General features: G+C 40.8%; 2 protein-coding genes and 1 long non-coding RNA gene across 3 annotated transcripts; 2 read left to right on the top strand and 1 right to left on the bottom strand.

The window, feature by feature from the left end:
• Nucleotides 1–618: 618 nt before the first annotated feature.
• On the bottom strand, nucleotides 619–5,189 carry LOC109195499 (differentially expressed in FDCP 6 homolog). The gene is made up of 4 exons (XM_019347631.2): nucleotides 4,362–5,189; nucleotides 4,041–4,239; nucleotides 3,853–3,943; nucleotides 619–1,685 (listed from the first exon to the last, which is right to left on the bottom strand). Exons 1-4 carry the CDS (start codon nucleotides 4,502–4,504, stop codon nucleotides 1,483–1,485), a joined length of 636 nt encoding a protein of 211 aa, XP_019203176.1. The 5' UTR covers nucleotides 4,505–5,189; the 3' UTR covers nucleotides 619–1,482.
• LOC109195512 (uncharacterized) lies at nucleotides 1,692–2,576 on the top strand. Its single transcript, XR_002057099.1, has 2 exons — nucleotides 1,692–2,294; nucleotides 2,368–2,576. It is a non-coding gene; the product is annotated as an uncharacterized LOC109195512 (long non-coding RNA).
• Nucleotides 4,529–13,682, top strand: LOC112842970 (uncharacterized). Its single transcript, XM_025900663.1, has 5 exons — nucleotides 4,529–4,714; nucleotides 4,849–4,986; nucleotides 5,182–5,385; nucleotides 7,371–7,426; nucleotides 13,325–13,682. Exons 1-5 carry the CDS (start codon nucleotides 4,529–4,531, stop codon nucleotides 13,680–13,682), a joined length of 942 nt encoding a protein of 313 aa, XP_025756448.1.
• The last annotated feature ends 5,988 nt before the right edge of the window (nucleotides 13,683–19,670 follow it).

The following is a 19,670-nucleotide window of genomic DNA, read 5'->3' as shown; positions in this document are numbered from 1 at the left end:
TTTTCCTTCAAGAAGGGAGTTTTTCCTTCCCACTGTTGCTGAGTGTTTGCTCATAGTGGGTTGTAAAAGCATAAAAGTTAATAAGAGGCATTCATAGCAGAGTTATCACAGCGGGAACTATATAGCTTAAATGTACAATTTCTACAGGACGAATTATAACTTCATTATGTATAAAAGCTCCTGTGGATAATTACTCCTATTTGTAACTTTACACAAGAGAAAGTTTGCTGTCACACTATTTATAACAGGTTGGATTTTGTCCTCTGAGTTGAGCCTTTGGTTGCAGTTTATTGAAGAATTTCCTCTAAAGTAGCTGTTGATAAAGATTTAAAGTCCTGTTTATATACAGAAATATGCTTTAGTTCATGTTTTTTTACATGTCTGCCTCAGTGGATCAGTAGAAGATCTGGCACAGGAAACTAGATGATGAAAAAAGGGTACGAATACACATATATATCTATATAGATACAGATATATACACACACACACACAGGTTGCAATGTAGTATTTTCATTTTTTCTTAGCATTTCTTTAACGTCTTGGTGCAAAAGAATACCTGCATTTGTGTGTAAAGAAATGTTACATATATACTAAAATCAGCTGGAAAAAAGAACTACAAATTTGGAAAGGAATTTATTCATGTTCTTACTCATAGATGGAGTACATGGTTTAAAAAACACTGAGGAAACAGATATGAGGCGGCTGTATCAACATAAAAACATTAATACAGTTAAAAATGAATAAAAAGTTGCATGCTTAAACTTATTTCTCTACAGTTTGTACAATTAATCCATGTAACAATAGGTTCGCTCTTAATATAGTAGTTAATTAAAATATCTTTACATAAAAATACATTTTTAAGTACTCTCCGGTGGAAGTCTGTTGTGGCTTATGTTTCTAAATGACACAACCATAAAGCAGCCCACAGAATATACAAATATGTCCTTGATAAGTGAATGTTGGCTCCCACAATGGCCTGTTAAGTTACTGCAAAAATAATTTACTGCATAATATGTCAGATTAGAACATGTTATAAGCACAAAACTGAAGGGGAAACAATAAAAACAAAAATTAAAAAACAAATACTAAATTAAGTTAAAGGATATTTCTTACTATACTATATAATTGTATAATGTTGCCTTTGATTGCAAATGAAAACCCACCAAGAAAAAAAGAAAGAAAAAGAGAGAATAGAGTTTAATTTATTCAAAACACATTCTTTTCTTTTATTTAAGCTGTAGCGAGATTCAAATGGACAAAAGAGAAAGAAAAATATTACAGATTTGTTTTATTAATCATGAATAAACTTTATTATACACAACTCTAAATTTCAGTTGGTCTTAGTCAGATGTGTTTTTAATTAAATCCTGCAACACTGTGCTCGCTGCCATCACTTTATATCTTAGTGTGCAATTCAAATATATACTTATTACAATATTTTTCCCCCTTAACTCTCAACTCGCGTTTTTAAAATGTCTGTGATCATATTTGTCCGTTGACTTCTGTCTGGGCCTCGAACGATTCATCAGACAGGTTGGCAGCCTCCAACTGATGCTCCAGACTTTCATCATCGCCTCTATTCTGATCAACTCTTATCTTAAACTTAGTGATGAACTCATTACTGGCCAGCGCGTCCTCCTTTTTAGGGCATGTGGGCTTTGATAACAGCCGGCTTTCCAGTCGCTCTGCAAAGAAAATTCACAAAACATTTCTTATTTGGTAAGCTTGTTAACAAATTTTAGTTCAGTTTTGCTGAAAGTTATAGCATGCATCAGGTAAGAAGCAATTGGTTTTTAAAAAGCATATACATTCCCCAAAACATTTTTATTATGTGCATTTTGGAGAATAAAAGATTGTACACAATTTCCCTTTTTAAAGTAAAAAGATTATTAAGTCTAATTCTTACTTATTCAGTAGATTAAAGTATTGAAACATCATTATTCATAAAATATGCACATTACAAAATTAAAGTTATTCAAAAATTACTCAAGTACTTACTCCAATACTCACATTATTCAAGTAAATTTAATTTTTGCCAATGTAATGTCACATAAAATCTTAATCTGAATAAGGGATTTGAACTCCACTGTCACGGCCAGGGGATCAGCAGGCCGCTGACTAGTAGTGTTGTCTCTCTCTCTCTCTCTCTCTCTCTCTCTCTCTCTACTCATGGTGGGTTCACGCCCTCGGCCCACGCCCCTCTGAAGAGGAAACACCTGGGCCTCATCAGTGCAGCCAGCATTTAAGCCAGGGAGTGGCTTCTACTCATCGCTGGATCGTTGTGTGTGACTCGCGTCAGTGCTCTGAGCAAGTTCTCTTTTGCTTCCCTGTGCAAAACCTCTAACGTGTGTTTCCTTCTGTACATAGATCCCCTGGACCCGACTCTGCATTCCCCGAGCGGATTCCCTTTTTGTGTGAGTGTTTGGAGAGAGAGTCAGAAGAGGAGCAAGTGTCTTTCCCCTACCTGGATTTCCCCGGAGCCTTTTCCCTGTCACCGCTTTGTATATAGCACTATCCCCTGCACTGTTTGTATATACACCTGGTGGAACTGTAATAAATACTGACTGTGCCTCTGAGTCCTGTGTGTGAGTCCTCAAGCGAACCGTGACACCCACACAGATGAGAGCTTAGCAGTGAAGCTCTCTCTTAAAATTTGAGTTATAAAGTCAGATTTTATCACTGACAGAGATCCATGTTCTTTTAACATAAGAATGAATATTTGCTGAAATTGACATTAATCCAAGCCCTTAAAACACCATTTTGGATTAAGCATTTCCTTTTAGAAAAGTCTTCAATGAGCAGGAAGCTCCAGTACTGAAAAAGAAGCCAACATCAACTGCTAAACGTGCTAAAAGTAAGTAAGTCCCCGTAGACTCCTATGATCAAAACACATACAGTGTAAAAGTTATAGGTTACAGATCTGAAAAGTAAAACAAATGTCAAAGTGCAAAAAGACTTATGGTCCCATAGAAGTCTATTCCATTTGCCTGGAATTAGGTGAACAGCTTTGTGACAAATTTAATGGCTCAGTCATTTGTTTCATGTCATATTTAATAAAAGACTGACATGGTGGCATGTTGAATTGTCCATTTTGCACATATTTGGTCATTCTAAGCGTCAGAAGGGGAAAGATCATTCTGGGAATGCCTACTGGCGAAGGATGTGTGACTGACAAGTCCAGTGTGTGAAGTTTAACTACAGTCTAAGGAGCTTGGAAAGAAAAGCATCTGGACTTCTTTAAGTTTCTTGAAGATGTTTCACCTCTCATCTGAGAAGCTTCTTCAGTTCAGAATTTCTTCAGAGAACTGAAGAAGCTTCTTGAATGAGAGGTGAAACGCTCTTCAAGAAACTTAAAGAAGTCCAGATGCTTTTCTTTCCAAGCTCCTTAGACTACGATGACCTGAACGACTGAGAACCTTAACAGACAGTTCTTCCCTTCATTCATCATGCCTGATTTCAAAACACCAAGATGGCAGTCGTGAAAACACTCATCTTGAGTCTTCATGGGACTACGGTGAGATCAGTTATGTCTCTTATGATGCTGTCCCAGACTTCAAAGCAGTATAAAACATGTTTGCAGCCTGTAACAACTGTGCATGCGGTTATTTTTCGTTTTAAGATTTCCGTGTTTAAATCATAATAAGATTTAGTTTTAATTTTAATTAACTTGAGGTGAGTCAGATTCTTTCATTCAAGTCACTGAATGAATCTCTTGACATGTTTGGGGGTAGGTGCCTTTTGTAGCATTTTAATGCAATTATCTGACAGATTATATGGTCTACACTGTTATTAACTATACTAACACTCTGTTCCAGAAGTCTGTGCTGCAAAGAGGCAAAGTGAATACGGCACCTGCAGGAGTAATGGGGGTCATCAGTCGGTTCAGCTGGATGTTCCAGTGCCGTACATGTTGACTGGCATTCCTCAGCCTCTCCTGAACCTCCTGGAAACAAAAATCATGCAGGCATCCTCATCAGTGTTGTTTTAGAAGAGCACTAAATAAGATGCTGCTCAAAGCCAGTCAAAACAAACTTGTTCACCTCCAGACGCTGGTGGCTTCTTTGGCGAGATGCCTGCAGATCCTGGAGCTCCTGAGAGGCAGAGTTGAGGGCTGAGGGGGTGTCCTCATCGGGACTGCCATCTGACAGCTCCTGTATGGGGCTGAGGTTTTGCATTGTACGTTGCTGCTCCTGGAGGAGCTGGAAATGTTTCCTCTTTTCATCTTCAGCCTGCAGCAACCTGAAGGAGGGGAAAAAGGGAAGAAGCAACTGAAAATGTTAATACTTCTCATGGATATATCAGATCTCCATCACAAATAAAATAATAAAGGGCCATAATAAGAGTTAGAAATCCATTTTTACCGCTCAAGCTCCAGTCTGGCCCTCTCCTCCTCCAGCCGAGCCTGGATCTCCATATTAAGGGCAACTTCCAGCTGCTGCTGTGTCAGCTCCAGCTCCCTGATCCTCTTCTTCTGTTGTTCAGCCTCCTTTTCCTTCACCTGCATCTCAGCCTGGTGCGAGCGGAGACTATGCAGAAGGCCTCAGAACTGGTTCCCAGTGGGATGCTGTCAGTCATTGGTAGACCTCAGGATCAGTATAATTATGCCTGTCTGCAGGCAAAAGAGCACTGCAAGAGTCTGGGGATGGAGAATCCTGTGTGCTCTGTGGCCAACTACCTGTTTCCAGATGGCAGGGTTATTGCAGGGCACCAGCAGGTAATGCATTCATATATTCTTGCTGCTTTAATATACCGTGAATCTATTGTGTTCTCTTTTCTGTCTTCTCTCAACCATCAAAAAAGTTGTTAGAGCTGCTCTTGTCATTTCTGCTGTCTTCTTTGACTTCTCAGGCTCTGGATTTCCTCCAGGAAAACTCTCGGCGCCTAAAGTTCATGCGGACCAAAACTCTCCCAGTCAGTGGTGCGTTCCATACTGAGCTGATGGCATCGGCTACTGAACCCCTCAGAGAGGTGCTCCGGCAGGTGGAGGTCAGTCAGCCACTTTATCCAAAAGGAATTAACATATTTTCTGAAACATGCATTCAATTACTCTGTAAAGCTACACCAGTCCTCATTTTTTTAAGATAACCCATCCTATTCAGTCTGACTCGGAAAGTTAAATGGAAAGTACACCCAAGATTTTACATCTGGTATTCAGCCATTCAAACTGCCCTCCGTCTTCAGAGTGAGGGAAAGTCTTCCCTTCACCATGAACTCAAACTGAAGAGACGGATCCAGCGGGAAAACAGTCAGCGGGAACGCAGCGGGAGCGCCCGCAGCAGCTGCAGCAGCAGGGGCAGCCAATCTGATGACTTGACTATCCATGAGACGGAGAAGACAGAAAAAGAGAAAGACAAACAGGACTTAGAGATTGAAAACATTATCAAGGTAAGTGAGGGCTATAAGAATCTTTTTTTGTAATATTTATTTAATTACATCATGCACCAAACTATCCATGGTAGTGATTATTTAACTAATTCATAGTGGCACTGGGCAGCTGCCAGTGCAGTTCATTTTGTCCATTTAAAAAGTACCATGTACACTCACTGGCCACATTTTTGTTAGATACACCTGTTGTGCATCCTCAACCCGAAAAGGCCCCACAAGCTCATCTTTGATGATACCAGCCCAAACCAGTACTCCACCTCCACCTTGCTGGCGTCTGAGTGGGACTGGAGCTCTCTGCCCTTTACCAGTCCAGCCACGGGCCCATCCATCTGGCCCATCAAGACTCACTCTCATTTCATCAGTCCATAAAACCTTAGAAAAATCAGTCTTGAGATATTTCTTGGCCCAGTCTTGACATTTCAGCTTGTGTGTCTTGTTCAGTGGTGGTCGTCTTTCAGCCTTTCTTACCTTGGCCATGTCTCTGAGTATTGCACACCTTGTGCTTTTGGGCACTCCAGTGATGTTGCAGCTCTGAAATATGGCCAAACTGGTGGCAAGTGGCATCTTGGCAGCTGCACACTTGACTTTTCTCAGTTCATGGGCAGTTATTTTGCACCTTGGTTTTTCCACACGCTTCTTGCGACCCTGTTGACTATTTTGAATGAAACGCTTGATTGTTCGATGATCACGCTTCAGAAGCTTTGCAATTTTAAGACTGCTGCATCCCTCTGCAAGAGATCTCACTAGTTTTGACTTTTCTGAGCCTGTCAAGTCCTTCTTTTGACCCATTTTGCCAAAGGAAAGGAAGTTGCCTAATAATTATGCACACCTGATATAGGGTGTTGATGTCATTAGACCACACCCCTTCTCATTACAGAGATGCACATCACCTAATATGCTTAATTGGTAGTAGGCTTTCGAGCCTATACAGCTTGGAGTAAGACAACATGCATGAAGAGGATGATGTGGACAAAATACTCACTTGCCTAATAATTCTGCACTCCCTGTATTAACAGAACATGGTTCATAAAACTGCTCCTACAACTGTTTTTGAATCATCTTTAAAGACACTTTATTGTTCTGTTTTTGTCTTTTGGCATTTCTGTGCTAATTTCTTGTTTTAATGGTTCTCTAATTTAAACTGTTTTTTTCCTATTTTAATACCTAAATAAATAATCATTTATTTTTTGTTCATTTGTCTAAATTCTGGGAAAAGAAGAAGTTTGTATTTGTTTAAGATACAATGAAATCATATTTTGACATATTGGAAGATGCTGAAAAAACACTACAGGTATAAATGGAAACTACAGTTTATTTCTGTTATTTCCTGTGATAGTGTTTGTACACTCGCTCATGATAACTGTTCATTCAGCTGCTGTTTTTGTCTGCTGGACATCTTTAGCTTTCAGTAAGGATGCATTCATAGATCAGCACATCTTTTTGAACCACATTTCTTATGAGACTCAGAGTTTACATTTTGGAAATGTGGTGAGACCTGGGGTAGAAAGAGACTGAAGCCAGCTTCAACCTCGGCAGTTTTGTGTGTGTGTGAAGCAGAAAGATAAGAACTGTGTGGCCAACTCATCACACACATAATCCTGAATCAGAAAAACAGCATCAAGTGTTGTAATTGTTAAACACAGAAGTGTGATTTATATGTGGTTTTACTGATGGTTAACACAGTCACACAAACACCTGAAACTGATCAAAATATAAAACAACATATTAAACATAAATATGTGCCAGTTACCAGAACTTATATGTGGTTTCACTGAGGTTTAATTATGCTCAGTTTATCAATACTCACTCATACAAAAGTTTGTTATGTTTTATTGATTATTTGGCTTTAGGTTTTCCAGTTTTCCAGCTGCTGCTGTTTAATGTTTGCGTTTTTCCCTTCCAGTCACCTTTCTCACTCACTATGTGTTAATAGACCTCTCTGCATTGAATCATATCTGTTATTAACCTCTGTCTCTCTTCCACAGCATGTCTTTCATCGTGTTTTCCTTCTCTCACCCCAACCGGTCGCAGCAGATGGCCCCGCCCCTCCCTGAGCCTGGTTCTGCCGGAGGTTTCTTCCTGTTAAAAGGGAGTTTTTCCTTCCCACTGTCGCCAAAGTGCTTGCTCACAGGGGGTCATATGATTGTTGGGTTTTTCTCTGTACCTATTGAGCGCCTTGGCGCTATATAAATAAAATTGAATTGAATTGAATTGAAAGAAATTTCTGAAAGAAATTTCAGTTAGTGTGGGAAGTTTGGTTAAGCTGGTGGAAAACAATACTGTTACACTGACCTTTTGGATAAGATTGTCTTACCCGTGGTTTCTCTGATGTGCACGACAAAACAGTCTCCAGGCAGCTTGAGTGCCCATTTAAAGGTTCCTGGTGGTACCAAGTGATTGAAGAGAAGATTGAAAAGCCATATTAGTTTATTGTAGATTGTAGTCAGTTGGCCAAGCTTGTAATGAAAAACGGTTCATTACTGGAAGCTTTCATCACAGTCCTCTTTGGTGACATCTGGTGGACAAATATATGAAGAGCAGCTTGAGTCTGCAGCTTATAATGAACTGCTTCATTATAATTGCCCACTCTGCAGAGCTGACAGCTTGTGTTTGATGTCATGTGACAGTTCTGTGTGATATCGGGCTGATATGTTGCTTTGAACATGAATTTTTGGGGGGTGAAAAAATTATGTTATCATCTTTTTTTTTTTCTTTTTTTTTTTTCTTTCTTCTTTTTGCCTGTACCGTTTGGCTCTTTTGCCATCAGAATTATTGTCTAAAGTCAAAGAAAGATGCCCAACGGATTTACTTTACCAAATTGACCATCCCAGCCTTGCCGTAATGGTCCATTTGATTCACCTTTTATTGTTTATTGCATGGACGCGCTTGTTTTTTTAAAAGGTTCCTTCATGTAATGATCTGCTAGAGGGTGTGGGGGGCCACAGCCCCGTCCACCAGGGCATGAAGCAGGTATGGAGGAGATCAAAACTCCAGACATCCAGAAGCCCTCAGAACACAAGAGACCAAGGAAGACCAACAGAGGGGCAGCCGCGCCACTGTCCCAGAAAGAGCTGAGGAGAGTCCCAGATGAGGGCTCACTCAGCAGCCGCGGAGCAGAAGCCAGGGGGGGTTGCAGTGACGCGCCCGTGAGCTCCGCTGGCAGCCAGCTGTGCCTGAGTGACCGAGCCTCGGGCCGAGAGGCCGGGGCACCCCACCTCTGAAGTGGCCCGAGCGAGCCCCAGGCTCCAGGCCCCGATAAGCGGCCGCCAAGGAGTGAGCCGGTGTGTACCTGGACGCCCATCCCCAGACACAAAGAACCACCAACGCACCGATGTCTGAGGAAGTCCGCCACTGGCAGGGGAAGTGGTGGTGGGGGGAGATAGGCCTCCAAACCTTGGAGGGCCTGAGATGTCCCCAGAGAGGTGGCGTCTGATACCCAACCTGACATATAGACACAGACATACAGGCACACACAGATACAAACATCCATTCCCACCCTCATGCTCTCATATGCACTTACTCCACACTCAACCAACGTGGAGACAAAGAGACGCTGTACACACGATCACACTCCCCAAGCGTACTCTACGAACCGGGTCTAGGTACCCTTGCCCCTGGAGGGGGGAACTGCACCCAGACCCAGGTGGTGTTACCCTTTTCCCTGCGGTGGGGAGAGGCAGACCGCCCTGACTCCGCAGCAGCAGGGAGGCCCCACACTCCAGACCGCAGTCGGACGGCCAACTCCTTAAATTATGTTATCATCAATCAATCATGTGGTCAGAAGAATCTGTGCTTACCTTGCAGGAATGTTTTAAATTTACAGATTGGGAAGTTTTTATTCAGCCTTGATGCTTTGGTGGATGTTAGCTCATATGCAGTTTTTGTAAAGACATGATTATACCCCTTAAGCGTGCTAAAGTGTACCCTAACAATAAGCCATGGGTCACCAAATGCATCAAATCCTGTTTAAGGAAAAAGAGACAGGCTTTTAAAGAGGGGGCTGTTACTGACTTTCAGGCAGTCACCAAAGACTTGAAAATCGAGCTCTTGAAAGCAAAACAGATCCACAAAAAGCTTCTTGAAAGCAAATTTGCTGCAAAACGTTTTGGGTCTGCCTGGACTTGTATGAAAACCATATCAGGGTTTCAAAATCCCCAGAGCAGCAGTCAGATCATTGTAGACGGTTTTAAGCCAGACAGAGATTTGAATTTGCTTTATGCTCGTTTTAGTTCTTCTGAACTGAAACAGAAACTGAAAGATACTCAACACTTCATCACCGAACTCAGCGATGTCCAAAAGGCCTTTCATTCAGTTAATGTGAACAAGAGCCAGGGCCCTGATAACATTAGTGCCGCCTAATTAAATCTGGTGCTAGAGAGAGAGAGAGAGAGAGAGAGAGAGAGATCGATCGATCTCTCTGGACTTTACTAGACAACGAGTGAAGAACATATAACGAATATCATCTTTAAAGTGATGAATAATAACTCTGCCTCTGTGTCTTCATAAAAAGATCGTAAAGAGGAAAGATGCTGAGCTGAAGCAGCTCTCACACACAGAGGATCACATCCAGTTTCTACACAACTACCCCTCACTGTCAGCACTCAGTGAGTCTACAGACTCATCCAGCATCAATATCCGTCCTCTGAGCTACTTTGAGGATGTGACAGCAGCTGTGTCAGAGGTCAGAGATAAACTACAGGACATTCAACTGACATATTCATAGGGTTGATTTTTGAGACAATATATCATGAGGTAGTCATGATTTTGCAAATATTCCACCTTGTAGTGCAGTTTGCACGAATTGTTTTAAAAATGCACTCAGCCTACAAACATTACTGATGAGTCAAGATCTGCACAAATTGACAGAAACACTGAAGCAGCTACACATTTTATTCTTATTGTCATGTATGTCCTATTTGTCAGGTGACAGAAGAACCAACACAAAGCTCAAAGAGTAATGGTGACACAAGATCACAGGTGGAATTGGATGATGACTTCAAATTCAAATTCAAATTTTATTTGTCACATACACAGTCATACACAGTACGATATGCAGTGAAATGCTTAGACAACTGCTCGTGACCTAAAATAAAAGACTATGAATAGGATAGGAAATAAATATGAAAATTAAAATAAAGGCTAAATTTAACTAGGAAAGAATAAAATAAAATATAAAAATTAAAGTTAAAAATAAAATAACTGTACAACAAAATACACAATATAGAAAATATATATAATATAATATATAAGAATATATGAAGCACATGTGTGACTGCATGTATTTGGAATGTCTCACTGTTATTTATCAGGTGTCAGAGGCAGCTCTGCCATGTTGTAGCTCGGACAGAGGTGAAGAGGCAAGGTCACAGGTCACTGACTGATGATTTGGTGCTATAGATTAACTAGTATTTATTATCATGGCGATTGTTAGGCTGCTGATGTAAATTGATTCATTAGTGTATATTTGACGAAGAATCTGAATTGACATGTCTCACTTTTTATATGGCACGAATCAATGTGTTGTTTTATCAGGTAGCAATATGTCCTAGTGCAGTCAGAGGGGAAGAGCCAGGACCAAAGGTGAGGCACATCAAGCACATAGTAATAATTTTAATCTGAGGATAAAACGCATGTACTGAGGCTGAAAGAAGCTTCAGTGCTCTCAGAAGACTAAAAACATGGCTAAGGTTAACAATGACTCAAATGAGATAAAACAATGCTGCTGTATGTCCACCAGGAGAGACTGGACAGTATAGATGTAAAACAAATATGCCAGCAGTTTATCTCAGTTAACGAGAGGAGAAGGCATGTGTTTGGCTCCTTCACATAGTGGACATTAAGTTGTTGTGTGGGACACCAGTAGTCCATGTCTGTTGCTGTAACAGTAGGTCATGTTTAGAATAAAAAATCCCAGCTCACTGATTTGATCGGGGCAATAGTGCCTAAAATGTTGCATAATTTTGCTGAGAGATCTTTTACTTTGTGGTAATCTTAGATGAGTAGTTTTATGGACAAAAACCACCAGGTCATTCAGTGTTCCCTTAGTGCTAATGTGTAAGAGATGTTGGTGTACTATAACTGAAGTAATGTTGTTAAGTCCTTAAAGTCATATTCTTTTATTGTCATGACTCTATTTTTATTTTTGTATGATACCTGATTTATATGGAATATGGCTGAAGTAAACTAAAGCCTAAAATACTTAGTCAGTCATTTGTTTAATAGTAATTTAACATTATATAATTCACATATAAAACTATGAATTGTAATTTTAAATGGTTTAAAAGCATGCAGAATAGCATATGTAGGCAAGTGTATTTCTCCTTTATTTTTAATCAAAAAGTAAAGACAAAAAGGGGGAAAAAAAGAAACAGGGCAGGGTTCGGTGGTTGAATCATCCGTCCCCACCAATGCCAAAACCAAATCTACGCCCTTGGAGTAAACTTTTAAAAGTAAGTACTGAATATTATGTTACTTATTTATGTGCGAATGTTTAATAACGAAGAACATTAAAACATTACTGTTGGCCACATGTCGGCAAAGTTATGTGACATTAGCGATGTTTGTACTAACTTGGTTTTAAAGCCTTTACTTTAAAATATACGCCGTTCAATAGTTGACGTTAATCTTACAGAGAATGTGATGATTTTATGGATATTTAAAGTAAACACTGAGACAAATTTAGTAATGCCAACATATTAAAAGAACAATATTTGTCTCTCATATATATAACACAGATATATATACAGTGTCAAAGAAACCTGTCTTTGAGTGAAGATTTAAGGTGACAGAAAATATAAATAATATAAATAAATGCAGCTTGAATCTTTACTGAAGCTCAGTATTTGAAACAGAGTTCGTTCACTGCTGTAATAACTAATAATGATTGAAATCATAACTTTAATATTGGCCATATTATATTTACATTACCAAAGTGAGATGACTTTAGTCTCATGCACAACATTAGCTAATTGTTATGTACTAGCTAATCTTAAATGACTGTTCAGTACAGAAATGAAGCCCAACAATCATGATTTCACAGTCCCGTGGTCTCAGCCTCAGATACTTATCAAATCAAAGCTCATGTAGAAACAAACAAACAAATGAACAAAAGATTTTGTCCTTCATTTCTGTCAAACAAAGCTGTATGAAACGTTTCCAGCTGTTAGTGTCATGGTTGCTAGGCAACCTGGGCAGCGCGACGGAGGCTAGACCGTCCCATTTCACAAGCCTCGCACTTCCGGCCTTAGCGGTCTTTGAGTACGCGGCCCTTGTGGACCGTTAAGGCTGCGTACTTTAAGGCTGCAGACCCTGAATTGGGATACAGCCTATCTCCTCCCCTCTGAACCCTCCTGACTGCCTCAGCATAACTTATGTTGTGAGTAACCTTGACCTGCTCAACCTCCACGGCCTTCTTCCTTACCTCACAGCCTCCAAAACTCACCCTATGCTGCCCCCCACAGTTACTGCATTTATCCTGAACATGATCTCCACACTCCTCAAATCTGTGCTCACCCCCACACTTGGGACACTTCTGCTTCCCCTTACAGACTACAGCTATGTGTCCATATCTCTGGCATTTATAGCATTTAAGGGGCGGTGGCACGAATACTCTCATAGGAAAGCTCATGCACCCTATTTTAACCCTGTCTGGCAACACAGTACCTTCAAATTCCAACAAAACTGACAAACTACTAACCCTTTCCCCATTCACAGTTTTTAACAGTCTCTTTACTCTGCTGACCTCGCCTCCCTGAATACACCGCTTTAATTTCTCCAAATCCTCTTCTACTGGGATACCTGTAATCACCCCTCTGGCCGTTTTACTGTCTCCCATTACCCTTCTCTCTTGTACTGTCTTTTTACAGATACTCTCAGCACTCAACACATTGTTCTTCTGTTCTGCTGACTTGACCACTACCAATAAATTCCCATCCCTCAGAATCTTAGCTAGAAGAACCTCTCCAAACTTCTTTTTCAATTCTCTAGATACCGCTATTGGGCTCAACTGCATGTCCTCATCCTCCCTCCTGAATTTCAAAATTATCTTAAATTCCTCCCCCACCGTCTTCTTCCTCACGACCCTGGACCCTTCATCCAAGCTGTTCTCTTCCAAACTCCGTTTACTGGTCTGCGACCCAACCAAACCTGCCTCCTCTCTCCTGCTTCTCCCTCTTCCTGATCTTCCCCCGCCAGCAACCGGAGTCCATTCACCAAAATCCATATCATCGTCCTCATCTACCAGAGACGCCATTCCAGCCAGTCACATATCAGTTTATGCCAACTTCCACAATCCGTGATCCAAATCTGTAGTCCAAAGTCCAAAAACTAATCAATTGACTTAAGCCGTATGGAATGTCCACCTTCAAATTTCCTGCACTCTCCTGCTCCTCCTCTGCCCCGGTCACAGGAGTCATGCTGCAGCATGCCCTTTCACAATAAGAGTCTGAACACATATTTTAGCCATTTTACCTGAATTAACATAAAAATACCATGAATTAGCAAGTTTTTTAAACTTTAGCATGTTTTTAAACACGAATGAAATACTATACCACAAATTATATCATTGCTGATGTTTTTTAATGAGTTTTTTAACCATTATGATCTATTTATTGACTATTTATCACCTATAATATATTTCTTATGACGGTTTTTACTAACAGCCTTTCATTTATTGACACCTATGTTAATCAGGGTTACAAATACATTTACCAAGAGCCTGTACAGGGCCTCGGTCTCCTGGTGACATTGTGATATATATTTGTGTGTCATCTGCATAGCTGTGATAGTTTATTTTGTTATTCTTTATAATCTGTGCCAGTGGGAGCATGTAGATGTTAAACAGAAGAGGTCCCAAAATGGAACGCTGGGGAACTCCACATGTGATACTTGTCTGCTCAGATGTGAAGTTACCTATTGATACAAAGTATTTCCTGTTTTCTAAGTATGTTTTGAACCAGTTTAGTACAGTTCTTTAAAGACCTGCCCAGTTCTCCAGTTGTTTGAGTAATATGTTGTGGTCAACTGTATCAAATGCTGCACTGAGATCCAGTAAAACTAAGACTGACATTTTTCCACACTCTGTATTCACACATATGTCATTAAACACTTTGGTCAGAGCAGTCTCTGTCATGATTCGTCTGTGTGGCAGGCAGGAATTGGACCCAAACACAAGGTCACGGAGGCAGGAATGAACTCAAAACACAGCTTTATTGCTGGAGAGAAAAACCATACAAACTAAACTGGAAACTATAACGTATTACACGGAGAAACACAGCCATGAATGAGGGAGAACGCGACACGGAACAGAGGGAGACTCGGACATAAATACACAGAGGGTTAACGAGGGAAGTGGGGGCACACGGGGAACACAGGTGACACTGATAATGATAACGAGACACGGCAGGAAAAACACAACACTGATGTAAACTGACAGGAGACTGTCAAAGTAAAAACAGGAAGTACACAGAGGCGCAGACAGGAAGGGAGGAGAGAACATGGGGAGAGCTCAGACATAACGGGCTGGGGAACAAGTGGAATAAAACATGAGGGGAACGAGGCATGGCAACTGGGCTACGTGGAGGAGGACACAGGGTAAAGACATGAGGGGGGATTCTAATAAACTAAACTGAACAACCTAGGAACCACAGCATAAATAGAGAACAAAATACAAAAACACAAGAAAACTAAGAACGCTGGGTCAAAATGACCCGGGACCATGAAAGTCTCAGTGCTGTGGTTCTGTCTAAAACCTGACTGGAAAGCATCAGAGTAGTTATTCTTTGTTAAGAAGTAACTGAGCTGTTGAGAAACTGCCTTTTCAATGATCTTACTTGAAAATGGAAGATTTGAAATTGGCCTGTAGTTGTTCATTTGTGTCTTGTCAAGATTGTCCTTTTTCAGTAGAGATTTAATTACAGCAGTTTTTAGTGGTTCTGGAAACTCACCTGACATTAAAGAAAAGTTGACGATCTGTAACAGGTCTGACTCCAAAGCCTTTGAGACCCTTTTGAGAAAACCTGTTGGCAGGACATCTAAACAGCAAGAGGAGGAGTTCAGTTGATGTAAAATGTCCTCCAGGTCTTTGCTGTTAATAGGGTGAAACTGTTTGATGGTGTTTAAACAGTTTTTTGGTGGACACAGTACATATCCTGAATATGCTGTTGATGTACCAGTTGCTTGTCTAATCTTTTGGATTTTGTCTGTGAAGAATTTGGCAAAGTCATTGCAGGCCATGGTCGAAGTTCAGCTGCCACTGACACAGGAGGGTTTGTTAGCCTGTCAACTGTAGAAAATAAGACCCGAGCATTATGACTGTTTTTGGTGATGATGTCAGAGAAGTAGGACCTCCTCGCACTCCTCAGTTGTAAATTATAATTGTGAAGTTTCTCTTTATAGATGTCATAATGAACCTGGAGGTTTGTTTTTCTCCATCTGCGCTCAGCTTTCCTACACGCTCTTTTTTCATTTTTCACCAGTGTGGAGTTTCTCCATGGAGACTTCTTCCTTCCAGAGATAATCTTCACCTTAATGGGAGCAATAGTATCCATTACATTTAACATTTTAACACTGAAGCTATTGACGAGCTCATTGACTGAACCTCTGAACAGATCAGGTGTTAATGGGAAGACCTGGGGCCTGTTCTTCGTACCTCGCTAAGTAAGTTAGCCGGATTTGAATGTTGACGATTTCGCGTGATCTTGGATCGTTCGGTTCTCCGAAGCTCATCTGGGGCTTGCTGTCATAGCAACAGATCCGTAAGCGTAAACCTGCTCGGGAGCAGGTTTACTTTATGTAAACAGGATTAGATCGCGGCCACTCAGGTATGTCCGCTGCAGTTATATGAAAGCAAGAGCGATATTTCGCCACTGTTTTACCATAAATAAATATTAGCAATGTAACTAAAGATAATGTATTTGATTCTTTTATTGATTTCATACAGATACATACAGGTCATTTCCGAAAAAAAGGGAAATGTACTATTAATCATTCTATTACATGTAGTAGATTATGTCAGATGTAATTCATATTTTAGGGTAGTAATAGTAAATTACTACGTGCAATCAAGATGAGAGACCACGGCTATAAAAGCGAAGGTGGATTTGGGAAGTCTGTCGCAGCCATGTCCTGTCCGTTTGTACGCGAGCAACCCATTGCGGAAGGTGCAAGATTGATAAGGAGAGTTTACAGAATTCAGCGGATATTGCGGGATAGACGGGATCCTTTAGCTCAGCGCGACAGTGTGCTCATAGAGAGATATCGATTTTCCCGTGAGGGTATTATTTACTGTCTTTCTTTCTCTCTCTCTCTCTCTCTCTCTCTCTCTCTCTCTCTCTCTATAGATATATATATATCTCCCAACTTACTGTGCATGCTTCAGTCACCCCTTGCATGGGAACAGGTAGAAGTGATGGAGTGTTATGTAAAACTACACAAAAAAAACCCCACAATGTCAATAAATGTCACAGTACAAACAGCATTTTAATTAAGGCAACAACCAAATATTTTACATTGTACAAATAGCACCAGTTATGACGGTGCTGCTACTGCACCCCGGCTGCTGGTCTAAGGAAGGGCTGCCCCCAGGGATGCCCTCAACAATGGGTCTGGTGGCATTCAACCCTAGGGCCAGCTCCTCTGCCGGGGTGTGACGAGGGGGTGCAGGACCACCACCTGTCTTTATTTGCTCTGCCCCTTTCTTGGTTGCTGTTATAAACAAACAAACAGATTATTTCAGGGTCTCTTTTCAAGAGACTAAAAGCAATATAAGTGATAAATATTACCATTCTGTAGAATATTCTTATATTTCACTTTTACTTGTTCCCATGTTCTAGTGGGTCCTGTTGTGGCTCTAATGTGACAGAGGATATACTGTAATATAATATAATATGATATAATGTAATATAATATAATAAATTACTTACGAGTTTAATTTGTCAGCAACTTTCTGCCAGCCCTCTCTCCTTGCTTTTGCAGCCTTTGCAGTGTTCCCCTGCGTTTTAATTAAACTCTGAAACTCCTGATATCCCTCAATCAAGAGTTCTTGCTCTGCTGCCGAAAAATACTGAGCGCGCTCCTTCGACATCTTCGCCGACCAATCACAGGGTTGCCGATCAATGTTTCTACTATCGATGCGTAGTCCCTTTTAAGCCACCCAGTGATCTCAGATTACTTCATCCAGCTATACTAATCGTCAACAACAGGTGTGTTCGGAGAACCGGATTAGCGAGCTCAAAGTTGGCGCGATGATTTGATCTTGGATGTGTCATTTGATCTTGGATGTAGTAAGCGAGGTACGAAGAACGGACCCCAGGTTAAAGATCTCACTACTGTTTTCAGTGTTTGTGTGCGCTAAAATTTTACTTTCAAAGAAAACACAGAGATGATCAGACAGGCCCACATCAGACACAGCAACCTTTGAAATGCTCAGGCCCTTGGAGATCTGGGGCCTGTTCTTCGTACCTCGCTAAGTAAGTTAGCCGGATTTGAATGTTGACGATTTCGCGTGATCTTGGATCGTTCGGTTCTCCGAAGCTCATCTGGGGCTTGCTGTCATAGCAACAGATCCGTAAGCGTAAACCTGCTCGGGAGCAGGTTTACTTTATGTAAACAGGATTAGATCGCGGCCTCTCAGGTATGTCCGCTGCAGTTATATGAAAGCAAGAGCGATATTTCGCCACTGTTTTACCATAAATAAATATTAGCAATGTAACTAAAGATAATGTATTTGATTCTTTTATTGATTTCATACAGATACATACAGGTCATTTCCGAAAAAAAGGGAAATGTACTATTAATCATTCTATTACATGTAGTAGATCATGTCAGATGTAATTCATATTTTAGAGTAGTAATAGTAAATTACTACGTGCAATCAAGATGACAGACCACGGCTAAAAAAGCGAAGGTGGATTTGGGAAGTCTGTCGCAGCCATGTCCTGTCCGTTTGTACGCGAGCAAGGAAGGTGCAAGATTGATAAGGAGAGTTTACAGAATTTAGCGTATATTGCGGGATAGACGGGATCCTTTAGCTCGGCGCGACGGTGTGCTCATAGAGAGATATCGATTCTCCCGTGAGGGTATTATTTACTCTCTCTCTCTCTCTCTCTCTCTCTCTCTCTCTCTATATATATATATATATATATATATACTTACTGTACTGTATATACTTACTCCCGACTTACTGTGCATGCTTCAGTCACCCCTTGCATGGGAACAGGTAAAAGTGATGGAGTGTTATGTCAAACTACACACAAAAAACCCCACAATGTCAATAAATGTCACAGTACAAAAAGGGGTGTGACGAGGGGGTGCAGGACCACCACCTGTCTTTATTTGCTCTGCCCTTTTCTTGGTTGCTGTTATAAACAAACAAACAGATTATTTCAGGGTCTCTTGTCATAGACTAAAAGCAATATAAGTGATAAATATTACCATTCTGTGGAATATTCTTATATTTCACTTTTACTTTTTCCCATGTTCTAGTGGGTCCTGTTGTGGCTCTAATGTGAAAGAGGATATGATGTAATATAATACAATGTGGAATAAAATAATATCACATGATATAATGTAATATCATGGATCACTTACGAGTTTAATTTGTCAGCAACTTTCTGCCAGCCCTCTCTCCTTGCTTTTGCAGCCTTTGCAGTGTTCCCCTGCGTTTTAATTAAACTCTGAAACTCCTGATATCCCTCAATCAAGAGTTCTTGGTCTGCTGCCGTGAAATACTGTGCGCGCTCCTTCGACATCTTCGCCGACCAATCACAGGGTTGCCGATCAATGTTTCTACTATCGATGTGTAGCCCCTTTTAAGCCACCCAGTGATCTCAGATTACTTCATCCAGCTATACTAATCGTCAACAACAGGTGTGTTCGGAGAACCGGATTAGCGAGCTCAAAGTTAGCGCGATGATTTGATCTTGGATGTGTCATTTGATCTTGGATGTAGTAAGCGAGGTACGAAGAACAGGCCCCAGTAGGTCCAGAGTGTGTCCTCTATTATGTGTGGCCTCTGTTACATGCTGAGTCAGCCCAAAGTTGCCCAGAGTGTTACTCAGGTCTTTAGTCCCTTTGTCCTGAGGGTTGTCCACATGGATGTTAAAATCCCCAACAATAATTACACAGTCGAAATCAACACAGATCACAGACAGCAGTTCACTGAGGTCATTAAAAAAGTCTGTGCAGTATTTGGGAGGCCTGTAAACATTAAGAAACAATTTTGGATGGGGCCTTCAGCTGTAAAGCCACATATTCAAAAGACTGAAAACTTCCAGGAGATGCTTACA

Source organism: Oreochromis niloticus, linkage group LG18, assembly GCF_001858045.2.
Source record: "Oreochromis niloticus isolate F11D_XX linkage group LG18, O_niloticus_UMD_NMBU, whole genome shotgun sequence".
Lineage (NCBI taxonomy): Eukaryota > Metazoa > Chordata > Actinopteri > Cichliformes > Cichlidae > Oreochromis > Oreochromis niloticus.
The sequence above is the reverse complement of the archived record's forward strand: the minus strand, read 5'-3'. Positions and strand labels throughout refer to the sequence as shown.

Bases quoted from the DNA above. Each gene is read 5' to 3' on its own strand.
- LOC109195499 (XM_019347631.2), bottom strand. From the start codon at position 4,504: ATGCAGGTGAAGGAAAAGGAGGCTGAACAACAGAAGAAGAGGATCAGG. The intron at 4,240-4,361 runs GTAAAAATGGAT...CCCCTCCTTCAG, and splicing joins GCCAGACTGGAGCTTGAGCG to GTTGCTGCAGGCTGAAGATG. The intron at 3,944-4,040 runs GTGAACAAGTTT...TTTTGTTTCCAG, and splicing joins GAAGCCACCAGCGTCTGGAG to GAGGTTCAGGAGAGGCTGAG.
- LOC112842970 (XM_025900663.1), top strand. From the start codon at position 4,529: ATGCAGAAGGCCTCAGAACTGGTTCCCAGTGGGATGCTGTCAGTCATT. The intron at 4,715-4,848 runs GTAATGCATTCA...TTGACTTCTCAG, and splicing joins TTATTGCAGGGCACCAGCAG to GCTCTGGATTTCCTCCAGGA. The intron at 4,987-5,181 runs GTCAGTCAGCCA...CTCCGTCTTCAG, and splicing joins AGGTGCTCCGGCAGGTGGAG to AGTGAGGGAAAGTCTTCCCT.